At 35.1% G+C, this 12,174-nt stretch overlaps 1 protein-coding gene across 1 annotated transcript; it reads left to right on the top strand.

Annotated features, from left to right (window-relative positions):
• The first annotated feature begins 5,715 nt into the window (after positions 1-5,715).
• Positions 5,716-11,994, top strand: LOC105777576 (7-dehydrocholesterol reductase). Its single transcript, XM_012600921.2, has 13 exons — positions 5,716-5,890; positions 7,312-7,534; positions 7,772-7,827; positions 8,333-8,435; positions 8,525-8,590; positions 9,036-9,149; positions 9,310-9,436; positions 10,021-10,121; positions 10,694-10,819; positions 10,920-10,984; positions 11,193-11,274; positions 11,365-11,447; positions 11,621-11,994. Exons 1-13 carry the CDS (start codon positions 5,790-5,792, stop codon positions 11,685-11,687), a joined length of 1,314 nt encoding a protein of 437 aa, XP_012456375.1. The 5' UTR covers positions 5,716-5,789; the 3' UTR covers positions 11,688-11,994.
• Positions 11,995-12,174: the final 180 nt, after the last annotated feature.

Here is a 12,174-nt window from a genome sequence, read left to right as displayed (position 1 = left end):
TATTTGGATACAGATCAGATTAACAAATAGGAGTTCGGAGTAAAAACTGAAATTTCATTTTCATTTAATTTATAATTAATTATAATTTTAATGATTTAAAATAAACAGTTTCTAAAATTCTACATAAAAATATTTTTCTAAAAATGCCATATAAAAGTTATTGTTTATTGTTTGTTTACTTGAAAATTTATTTTTAGAAGATATTTATAAAAAGCACCTTAAACTTTTTATGAACTATTTAAAATAAAGTTCTAATTTGTAAAAGTAAAATTTAAAATGAAAAAAATAATATGGAAAATCGAAGATTGGACTGATTTATGAGCTATTTAATATTGATATATTATACATATTTGTAATTTGTCTTTCAAATAATGTATTTTAAGGTTTGAAAATACACTAGATTGGAACAATTTTACTTCAACATTAAATGGTATAAAAGAAAATTCAAACATCAAATTGAGAAACTCATTTACGAGTGAAAAAATTAAAATAATATAATAAAGTAATAAAAAGCATAACATTTGTGTTTGGTAATATATTTATATAACTCATAAGGCTATAATAATGTGATTTTAATCACTTGTATGATTTTCCAACATTATAATCAATGTTATCAAATTAGATAAGATTGTGGGATTGAATAAAAATGAAAATCCACTCATTCATATTTATAATCAGAAATAGCTCAAATTATTTTGAAACATTAAAGCCAAAAGTGGGTAAAATAGTAAAATAAAATTTCTTTTATTACTTTTCTATTTTTAGCAAAAATGTTTAGATTTTTTCATCCGTTCAATTTTATCTTTTATTTTTAAAATACCAAATTTTCTTAATTATCATTAAAATTTATGTTTTTTCTTATTTATATTGGTTTAAAATTTAAAATTTTTTTTATATAATTCATTAATTTTATTTTTTTAGAATAATCATTGTTTTCTTTTTAATATCATTCATGAAAATTATAAAATAATTTATGCATTTTAATGATTAAAAAAAAGTAAAATGTACCAAAAAAAGCCCTTTTTTTAAAAAAAATTTACTAAAATGGGCCACTTTTTTAATTATTTACCGAAATGGGCCAATTCCGCGAAATCGCTGCCAATCGCGCCCTCAAGGAAGCGATTTCCTTCCAAATCAACAGTCGTACCGACGTGGACGCTGATGACATCTGTAGCGTGAACGATGGTTCAACAAGAAAAATTTGACCGTTGCCCCCCCCAACGGTCACAATTTTTTTTACTATAAAACCCCTTACCCCTTATTTTTTCATAAACAAATATTCTCTCTGTTTCCTTCCAAAATTCTCTTAAACTCTCAAATTCCTTCCAAAATCCTCTCAATTTCCTTCAAAAAATCTCTCAAATCCATATTTAATTTCCTTTTCCATTCAATTTCATTTATTTAAAGAAAATTTTAAATATTTTTATTTTTTTAAAATAATTTTAAAATTCTAAATATTTTCAACAATGGCCGAATCATTGATTCGTCTTGATAGGAATCATATATCGGTGGAGCAAATGAAAATGGTAAGTATCGGATCAGCTCCATTTCCTGTAATGCCGAGCGGACCACCGATAACTAGGCCAGCGGCGCAGGAGGGGTCGCAATGGGGGCCGTCGAGGAGCTCTCCTTTTTACCAATCGCCAGCAACGCATGGCTTTCAAACTCCGTCGTCGTTCATGATGCAAACACCGTTGCCGTTCATGATGCAAACACCTCCACATACACTATTCTTTGAAGGTGGATCATCGTCCCAAGTCCGACAACCAGATGCCGAACCAGAAGAACAACAATCACCACCGGAGGAAGAACAACCGCCGCCGGAAGCTAGAGGAAGGAGAAATCCAACGCGTAACCGCCGATGGCTGCCATGTGGAACCGAATCCCCCAGTCATAGACATTGATTACCGTATTAAAATTTATCATTTGATGTAATGAAATATAAGTTTATGACGATGTAATACACATAGAAATTTTTCCAAGTTATTTTGATATTATTTGATTAAAAACCCTAACCTAATTTAATTTAATTAAAAACCCAAACCTAATTTAATTTAATTAAAAACCCTAACCCTAATTTAATTTAATTAAAACCCTAACCTAACCTATTTTAATTAAAAACCTAACCCTAGTTTAATTTAATTAAAACCCTAACCCTAATTTAATTTAATTAAAAACCCTAACCCTAACCCATTTTAATTAAAAACCCTAACCCTAGTTTAATTTAATTAAAACCCTAACCCTAATTTAATTTAATTAAAACCCTAACCCATTTTAATTAAAAACCCTAACCCTAGTTTAATTTAATTAAAACACTAACCCTAGTTTAATTTAATTAAAACCCTAAACCCTAACCTAATTTAATTAAAACCTTAAACCCTAACCTAATTTAATTAAAAACCCTAACCCTAACCCATTTTAATTAAAACCCTAACCTAAACTAATTTAATTAAAACCCATTTTAATTAACAAAAGTTTTTGGGCATAATAATTTTACACAGTTTTACAAGTTATGTTGGATTTCGTAAAATGTTTCGACTGGTACTAACATTTAAGAAATTGTAGTAATTTGATAATTTTACTAACAATTAATACAATTATCAAATAGTAATTGAATAAAATGTAATTGCATCTAAAATTACATTCAACTATTGCAATTAGGGCGTGATCGACTTGTATGGTCTGGGTTCCTACACCATCCGCACAACTTCTGTTGATTGGTTGTTTCTCGGATATCCATATTGTTCCGTATTCTAGTGGAGCAAGGTCGACCCTACCAATATAAGAACATAGCGAATATTTTATACCACTTCTACCAATAAAACTAATTCAAAATGACAAACGAAATAATACAGTTATATAGTAAATACCCATGTTGGTCACTTGTCGTCGTTCGGTCTTAGATGGATATTGCCTGTAGTAGTTCGAAGCAACGTGTCTCAGGCAATATCTATGGTGTGTACGCTGCCACAAGCTTCCCTCTCGATCAAATGCAACTAGTATACCAGCGCCCCGATCTAAAATAACACAGATATCAGGTTAGGGGCACACATGCCTCCTTAACCTAGAGAGAAAGAAATCTCAGTCATCAGACGACTCCCCCGGTGTTATTGCAAATGCAATTGGAAGAATTCTCCCACCGCCGTCCTGTGCCACTGCAACCAATAGCCGATGACTGTACCTACCGAACATGAAGGTACCGTCAATTTGTACCAACAGCTTGCAGTATGGAAATGCGTCTTGGCATTGCTTAAAGGTCCAAAATAGGCGTTTGAACACTTGGCATCCACGTAGCAATCGGTCGTTGTAGTACACATGTTCCGTTTCAAGGTCTGTGATGGCACCTGGGACATATCTCTCTAGCACCTGACACCATTGCCATATTTCATTATATGAGGCATCTCACCCACTATGCATATTCTCCAATGCCTTTTGCTTAGCTATCCAAGCCTTATGGTAAGAGGGCGTGTACCCCATTTGGCTACGGATATTGGCAATTATCACCGGCACTGAAGTCCTAGGATCTGCTTTTATCGTAAGGCGTTATCAAGCTAGCCAACATAGTGAATCCATTTTGGATGATCTTGAAACACCTACTGAGGAGGGAGGAGTACATTAAATAATGCAACATTGGAAAATAAAAATATTATTCAGACACATTCAATACTGTACCTGCAGCACATGTATGTGGACCTTTGTACTTTTTGATCTCCCACAACCCTGTCCTCTTCCTTAACGAGGCGACGATTTTCCATGAACATGTGCCGTCTTGCATCGCACACTTCGCCTCAAACTTATCAGTTTTTGATTTAACGACGTGGTAATTAACGTCGTTTTTGATGTTATGCTGTTTCAAAGCACCAATAAAACTATCCTTATTGGTAAATTGATTACCAACTTCAAGTTCACCAAGATCTACCCCCGAACTTGTACGATCGCGCAACCGGTGTGGTAGATTTGGAAACTCTAACGCATCATCTGCTGACAGATCGACATTATGCATGTGGGCTGGAGGTGAGTATGCTCTGAATCGTGGATTTTCTTCATCTGCACTCCTATCACCATCTTCACCTTCTGTTGGAATAGGCTCCGGTTCAGAAAATAATCCCACCTCTGCACTATCCGGCCCGGGCTCTCGAGGTGGATCCACATCGGACTCATCTTCTAACCCACAATCATCTGCAGCGTACGACGTCCCCTCCCCGGTTGATGTCGTAGGTAATACGTCATCCCTTCTTCTGGGCATTTGATAACGTCCCCAATTGGATGTAGATTGCCATCCACTAGAACTTGATGCAGTTCCCTAGCTCGTATTTCCAGCGTCAAACGTCGAGCCACCGACGTACATGTCCCATCCGCCGACAGAGTGTCTTGGTGGGGATGTGCATTCGACACCGCTACCGAACATGGGCTGTTCCGTATTTTGTAACCCGCTAACCGAGTGTCGGCCAGGGGTCGTGTATACATCTCGAACATTGGACGGAAGTACATCAGTTGGCGACGTAAATTGTACATATAACTCAATATAAGTTGCTCGCTAGCAAGATGAGTCGCACCATTGCCTCCAAGCTACGAGCACCTTTTATGTCGAACGAGTCATATGTCACCGGATCAATGAAGAATAAAATCGATACGTGATTGATGAGAACTTTCATTGGCGTCGTTCCGAAAATTTTACGCCTAATTCTTTTACGAAGTTCTGTCAAATCTATGTTTTGGCTAAATGACAGTCGGACTGTATTCTCCGACAAAAAAACAACACCATTCTCGGTGTGGCAAACCTCACCATCGTAGTAAATAACAAGACTAATATCGTTCACTCATTTTGAAATTCTAACTTTCTTAGCTCTCTAAAATGTTTCGCTATGACTTATGCATTCTAAGAACATTTTCTACCTAATTTATAACCCATTAAACTTCCTCATCAGAGCGAAATCGCGTCCACGAGGGCGCAATTTGACACTATTTGCTTAGAAACGTAAAAAAATAATTATTTCTTACATGACCAACTGTAGCGAAATCGCGTCCACGAGGGCGCGATTTCACAATTTCTTCTCATATAGCATCCTGGTATCAGCTATTTTATACTATTTGCTCAGAAAACGTCAAATTTTTTTTTCTTACATGACCAACTGTACCGAAATCGCGTCCACGAGGGCACGATTTCACAATTTCTTCTCTGATAGCATCCTGGTAGAAGCGATTTTATACTATTTGACTAGAAACGTCAACTCGAAATAATTTTTCCCGGGACCCCTAAACCTTAAAAAGCCTGCACCCTAAACCCTAAAACCCAGAAAACCCAAACGTAAAATCAACGTCAAAATCGCGTCCCCGGAAATGCGCTACGTGACAGATCATCGCATTCACGTCAGCGCGACCTGCTGATGTGGAAGGAAATCGCTTCCTTGAGGGCGCGATTTCCTTCCACGTCGGCAGTCGCTACCGACGTGGACGCGATGATCATCACGCACTCGACATCGCGCTTACGTGGCAGTGATTTCGTGGAAAATGGTTCATTCCGGTAAATAATTAAAAAAGTGGCCAATTTCGATAAATTAAAAAAAAAAAAGGACTTTTTTTGGTAAGAGGGCCTTAATAGTCAAATATTTTTGGTAAAAAGGCCTTAATAGTCAAATTAAAAGCATCACTTCACATGGAAGACAGTGATGACTGATATTTTATTTATATATACATCTAATGGACTACATAAAGAGAGATTCATTATTAGTATCGAAGTAAAGCAAAGACCAAAACGAAGAGAGCAAAGACTAAGAAGCGATCAAAAAATGGCGGCAGCTCCAGAAACAAAGACCGTTCATTCACCAGCACTCACTTATTTTTCCATGTTATCCTTGCTCTCACTTTGCCCACCTTTTGTTATCCTACTGTAAGTTAACTCAATACTTCATTTTTTGAAGTGTTTTTTTTCTCCAATCTAATTTGTGAAATCGAAATTTCTGTTATAATAATGAAGATAAAATGTTAACAAGTTTTTAGATCTTATTGATTTTCTTTTTTTGTAAATTGTTGTTGACAGTTGTTGGTATTACGGATTGAATATTACGTCAGTTGTCAAATTAATAGATTTAATAGATTTCTTATGTTTGTATATTGTTTTGCGATAGAAGTCTACTCTTTTTTTTTTCTGTTTGGGTACCGGGAAAATGAAGGAAAAAATGCTTAATGTTTGAATCTTTGTTTAGTTCATGAGAGATGCAAAAGAAATTTGAATATAATTTTTTTTTAAAAGTTCTAATTTTATTTTAATAGCTGGAGTTCAGGAATAGTTTTTTCATGGGGTTGTTGGCACGTGAAGGTATTTGGGTTTGTAAAACATGACGTGGGAGGAAATGAGTAATTTGTTTTTATGGGTCAGAAAGAGGAAAATATATAGTTTTATAGATCTGAATTCAGAGCTTTGCATGTGCATATAAGTCAGCTAATGCAACTCTTTCTTGTTTGTTGAAATATTCAATGTTACTTGGACTCGGGTGTGAGTGTTGGACATGAGTATCTGTCTTACACGGGCATGATCTGTTTCTATGTATTTCCATGTGTTTTGAAATACTTGGAAGTCATATCCTCGTACCCGTGTGTTGGGTATGAGGTACTTCAAGAAAAATTGGAAGTTAGAGCAATATAACTAATGCATATCTGGATATGAGTACGAGGATATGACCTTTCTAGGATCCTCCAAATACATGAAAAACTTTTAAAAAATCAAACATATTTGTGTTGGATTCGTATTTGAATTTGACATGAAGGCTAGAGTTCGAGTAATGTAGTAGGTGACTGTATCATGTTTTACCTTTGTAGTTGCTGACCGAACGTTAAAAATTTCCTCTTTGGAGTGATTGCTGGCACTGTAATAATTTTACTTTTTCATGAATATATGCACCTAAGAAACAGTAGTTTTTGAGGTTAAGAGTTGGAATTTAGTAATGTTTTTGTTTTATTTGACAAATCTAAGAAAATTTCTGTGGACCATTTTAATATTATCAGAAAAAGGATGCTCTGATTTTTGAAAGTACAATGGAACATTTAGCTTTGAGTGGACCATAGTTGTATTCTACTCGAATTAAGGCATGATTGGCAGATTGGGTATGAGACCTGCACGAGTATATTAAAATCTTTTAAAGTTTTACATTAAAAATTGCACATGCCTTATCCAATACTCACACTCAAGTCTGAGTAATATAGTGTAAAATCCTTCTGTAGCTGCTTAATCGAGTTCTTCCTTGATTTTGCAAAATTTCCTATAATTTGATTGCCGAGTTCGTATTAAAATTGTTTCTTTCCTACATGCAGATGGTATACGATGGTACATGCTGATGGATCCGTTGCTCAAACTTGGAATTATCTCAAGCAGCATGGATTGCAAGGTTTCATAGATATATGGCCAAGACCCACTGCCATTGCTTGGAAAATTATTTTTGTTTATGGAGCATTTGAAGCAGCACTTCAATTGCTTCTCCCCGGAAAGAGGGTTGAGGGTCCGATATCTCCCACTGGTAACCGACCTGTTTACAAGGTTTGAGTCTTTGTTACTCCTACTCTTCATTTTTCTTGAAATTCTCATGTCTGACCAACATGGATATGGGTATATGAATATGAGTACCCTCCTCTAGTCCAAGTAGTTTAGGTTTGAGTTACTTGATGTTATTTTACCCTTTTTATATCTTTTAAATGGAATTATGAATGCTTAAATCATAATATGTATAGCTACTTTATTGCATAAATCATCAGCTTTGTTTTATCAATTTTGCAGGCGAATGGTATGGCAGCTTACTTTGTGACATTGGTTACCTATATTAGTCTTTGGTGGTAAGGACTTTACTTTTTAGCATATCAGATGCAATTGCAGAATTTATTTTCTTTGATTAAACAAATATATGAAGTCTATATGTACTGGTCATTGAAAGTGCAGAAAGGAAAACTCGGAATGTAAATAAGGGCCCTGTATCAGTTTGGAAATAGTGTTTCTGGTTTTTAATTCCACCTTTGTACTTTTTTAATTTGGTAAGGATGGATTTGAACTGTGCTCTTTTAGCAGTGGGATACATGCACCTACTCATTGAGCCAAAATTTCAGACTTCTAGTCTTATTCAGAAATAAGCCTGTGATTGATTTTCATTATACTGAAATGCTGTTTACACTCGCAGCCTTCTGGTGCAAAGTTCCTATTTGTTCTTCGGAAATTAAATGCATGATACTAGCATTCCTTTGATCTTTTTTCTTTTTTCAGTGAACATGAGTTTTCCTTTTCCTGTTTTCTGGTCTCGACTTAACTTTCAAGCAACATCAATCTCTCTACGATTTTTGTTTCCAGGTTCGAGATTTTCAACCCCACGGTTGTTTACGATCATTTGGGAGAAATATATTCAGCACTCATCTTTGGAAGCTTGATCTTTTGTGTTTTCTTATACATTAAAGTGAGGAAATAAGTTTAGGTTGAGGTAAGTTTGTTCACTAGTTAACACTTCCATTATGTTAACTCCACCACTGCACTTAATGTTTGCAGGGTCATGTGGCACCTTCTTCTACAGATTCTGGGTCATCGGGGAACTTTATAATTGATTTCTACTGGGTAAGAATCTCTGAACTTTTGATATTTACATTAGCTGGTGTTTTAATGTTCCTTGCCAAGCTTGAAAGGTATGGATCGTGTCGAATATGAAACTCTGAGACATTGCCTTGGATAATGCAGATTGGTAATTTTAGTTGATTATACAATGAAAGTTTGTTGGTGTGGGCCACATACATAGACATGCAAATTATATGTTTGTATATGCATCATAGAAGTATAAGATTGTGAAAAAAATGAAAACTTCTCAAAAACAAACCCAAAGTGTAGAATACTCTACTGGCTTTTACCTAAAATGAAGAAAGAGAGACTGAGTAGGTAATGTACGAGCAGCTGCAGATTCTTGAAAGACGAGTTCTTAGGAAGAATTATGCAATGTAACTTTGAGAAAGCTTTTCCATGATGCATGTGGTGAGCATAAGTGTGTCGTGCTCTTTTTTTGTTGCAGGGCATGGAGCTGTATCCACGAATTGGAAAAAACTTCGACATCAAAGTCTTTACAAATTGCAGATTCGGGATGATGTCTTGGGCTGTTCTCGCTGTCACCTATTGCATAAAGCAGGTAACTCTTGCTGGTTAATTTTTGCAGTGCTGGTTTATTTGTTTATAATAAACTAGTTTTATTTTGCTCTGAATTGTAATAAACTAAATTGAGTCTTCTATGTTTAAGAAAATAATCTTTTTGATGCCATCTTTAACATCACTTTTTTTTTCTTTACTAGTATGAACTCAATGGGAAAGTTTCAGATTCAATGCTTGTGAATACGACATTGATGCTTGTGTATGTTACAAAGTTCTTTTGGTGGGAAGCTGGTTACTGGAACACAATGGACATTGCACACGATCGAGGTTTACACTCCTACTTTTCTGTCTAGAAGTCTCATTTATTGCCCTTTTATTGGCTAAACATTAAATAAGCTCTCGTACTATTCTAAAGTTCTAGGAAAAAGGCCATGATATTCTATTGTACCCTAATAAGGCCATGAACTTTTCCTATATAATGTTGCTTTGACTATTCAGTTTTCTTGAAGTACTCATGTCTGATATATATATGGAGGAGGAATGGGGTAATAACCTTCAAGGATCCTCCAAATACATGGAAAAATATAGAAAAATTGAACATTCTCATGTGGGAACACATAAGTATCCAATTCGAGTCCAAGTAACATAGACTATAAAAGCGTGTATGAAAAGCCAATATGTATATGCATGTGAAATATGTATATATGCCTCTTTATTCTATTGTAGTTTACGGCTTTGGTGTTTCTTGTAATTAAGCCTTCTATAAGCAGTAATGGATATGCCTGTTTTAATTTTTCCTATAAATTCTCAGCCATTGGAATTTCTAGTGTTCTGCAGATGTTTAATGTTTTGATAACTGAAATATTGTTTCAAGCTCTATCCCATCTTAATTCATATCTGGGTTTTGGCAGCTGGATTCTATATTTGCTGGGGTTGCTTGGTTTGGGTTCCATCCGTGTATACTTCACCAGGGATGTACCTTGTCAACCATCCGGTAAACCTTGGAATGCAGGTATGTTAACGTTTCTCTGAAAATTATAGACAATATATTGCCAGCCATGTTCTTATCATTATATGTATGTCAACAATGTTACTTGCTTGGTTTGGAGATTAATGACCCCAATAATTTTGAATTGCAATTGTTTGAAATAAAACATTTTTTGTTGTGTTACTCCAACTGTTCCTTCTCTTATCCATGTTCAATGCATATCCGGACATGAATATGGAGATGCAATTATCTAAAAACCCTTTAAATACATGGAAAAACAATTTTTTTTTGGGGGGGGGGGGGTTGGGGGATGGGGGCAAGAACATAGCAGATTTAGATTTCAGCATTCAGCTTCCAAGCTCGTATTTGTCACGTACAGCTTTTACGGAGATTAATAGTATTGGTTGTCTTGTTTTCATTCATGCAAACAAAATCTTGTATCATGGAAAGGACCTAAAGAATTAAATCAACTCTTCTAAAAATCTTGTTCATAGGAAGTGAGACGTGGTAATTTTTTACTCCGCTGAAGTTAAAAGAATTACACTGTAGGTGGATAAAAATTGAACTCTTCTAACGATTTGCTTTCTATGTTGTAGCTTGCACTATATATTCTTGTCGCTGGTGTTCTTTGCATATATATCAACTATGATTGTGATAGGCAAAGACAAGAATTTCGCAGAACAAATGGCAAATGCAAAATTTGGGGAAAGGCTCCATCAAAGGTTCGTATCTCATGCCAGTTTTCATCTCCATTCTCATGTTCGTAAATTCGGACATTGGTATTCAAAATCACCGTCTGAACTCGTCTGGTCTTTTCTACAGATTGAAGCCACCTACACAACAACATCCGGGGAAACCAAAACCAGCCTTCTTTTAACATCGGGATGGTGGGTTCTTTCTACCATGAACTTTCAGTATCCCTTCTTTTGTGAAAATATTTGCTGGCTAAATCAGCATGTACAAGCTTTAATTCGAATCGGGTGGCCTTAATAGGAAATGATGATGTTCACTTAAATTTATTACCGGTGAATTTGTTTGAGCTGTGGCTTGGACCTCACATCGAACATAACACATTTTGTATCATGGCTTTTGCAGGTGGGGTTTGGCTCGTCATTTCCATTACGTGCCAGAAATATTAGCTGCATTCTTTTGGACTGTTCCGGCTTTATTCAACCATGTAAGCTTGTTCGTAATTGTTATAAGAATAATTACTCGGTGCTACTTGTAACCATATCTGATTTTTTTATTGCTTTGGTTACTTCATTAGTTTCTGCCATACTTCTACGTTGTGTTTCTTACCATCCTCTTATTCGACCGAGCCAAGAGGGATGATGACCGGTGCCGGTCCAAGTAAGTAATTTAAACTTCTGTGTTTTACCCGGACTACTATCTTTTGAGTGGCTTTAGGTTTTGGATGTTTAATATTGTTTTAACGAGAAAACATTCAAGTTTTACTAATGAGATCATTCATCTTAAATCGAAGTTGAATGAAGGTTGTAACTAGAGATTGTTCTTTATTTCAGATATGGTAAGTACTGGAAACTATACTGCAACAAGGTTCCCTATAAGATCATTCCTGGAATTTACTGAGAGATGGATGTTTGGGGAATCCAGTGCACCGCCTGCATTTTGTTTGCAATGTGCTTTGTAACATCGTCTCCTTTACAAATTGCCAGCAAAACTCCTTTTGGTTTTTTTTTTTTTTTTGGAGAGAGTGTAGAGGATTAAAAGCTTTGCTTGGCAAATGCTGCTTGTATTGAAATCCTAGGATATCTTCCAAGTACCAGTGATAATGGTAAAATAAATTTTGCCATTCTTATTTTCAGTCCGTTTTAGAATTTATTATTTAAACTTTAAATGAGTAGCTATCAATTCAGTTTCGAAGTAGGTTATATTATTATGATTTTTTTTTATCTTTTAAAGATATTTTAATATAAAATAAAAAAATTATGAAACTTGAGGTTTTAACCAAAACTTATAATCTAGTATTTAGCTCACAAATTTATAGCAATCACAGTTTAATTCTTTTACTCATATTCCAATTGATTTCGTCATTTTATTTGATTTATTTAAAATT

The sequence above is a fragment of the Gossypium raimondii genome, chromosome 10 (genome assembly GCF_025698545.1).
Source record: "Gossypium raimondii isolate GPD5lz chromosome 10, ASM2569854v1, whole genome shotgun sequence".
NCBI classification, from domain to species: domain Eukaryota; kingdom Viridiplantae; phylum Streptophyta; class Magnoliopsida; order Malvales; family Malvaceae; genus Gossypium; species Gossypium raimondii.
Note: the sequence above shows the minus strand (reverse complement) of the source record. Positions and strands in the feature narration are given on the sequence as shown.

What these genes read in the sequence shown, in the direction of transcription:
- LOC105777576 (XM_012600921.2), top strand. Translation starts at nt 5,790, where the DNA reads ATGGCGGCAGCTCCAGAAACAAAGACCGTTCATTCACCAGCACTCACT. An exon ending in CCACCTTTTGTTATCCTACT is followed by an intron (nt 5,891 to 7,311) that starts GTAAGTTAACTC and finishes TCCTACATGCAG; the next exon opens with ATGGTATACGATGGTACATG. An exon ending in GGGGAAAGGCTCCATCAAAG is followed by an intron (nt 10,820 to 10,919) that starts GTTCGTATCTCA and finishes TCTTTTCTACAG; the next exon opens with ATTGAAGCCACCTACACAAC.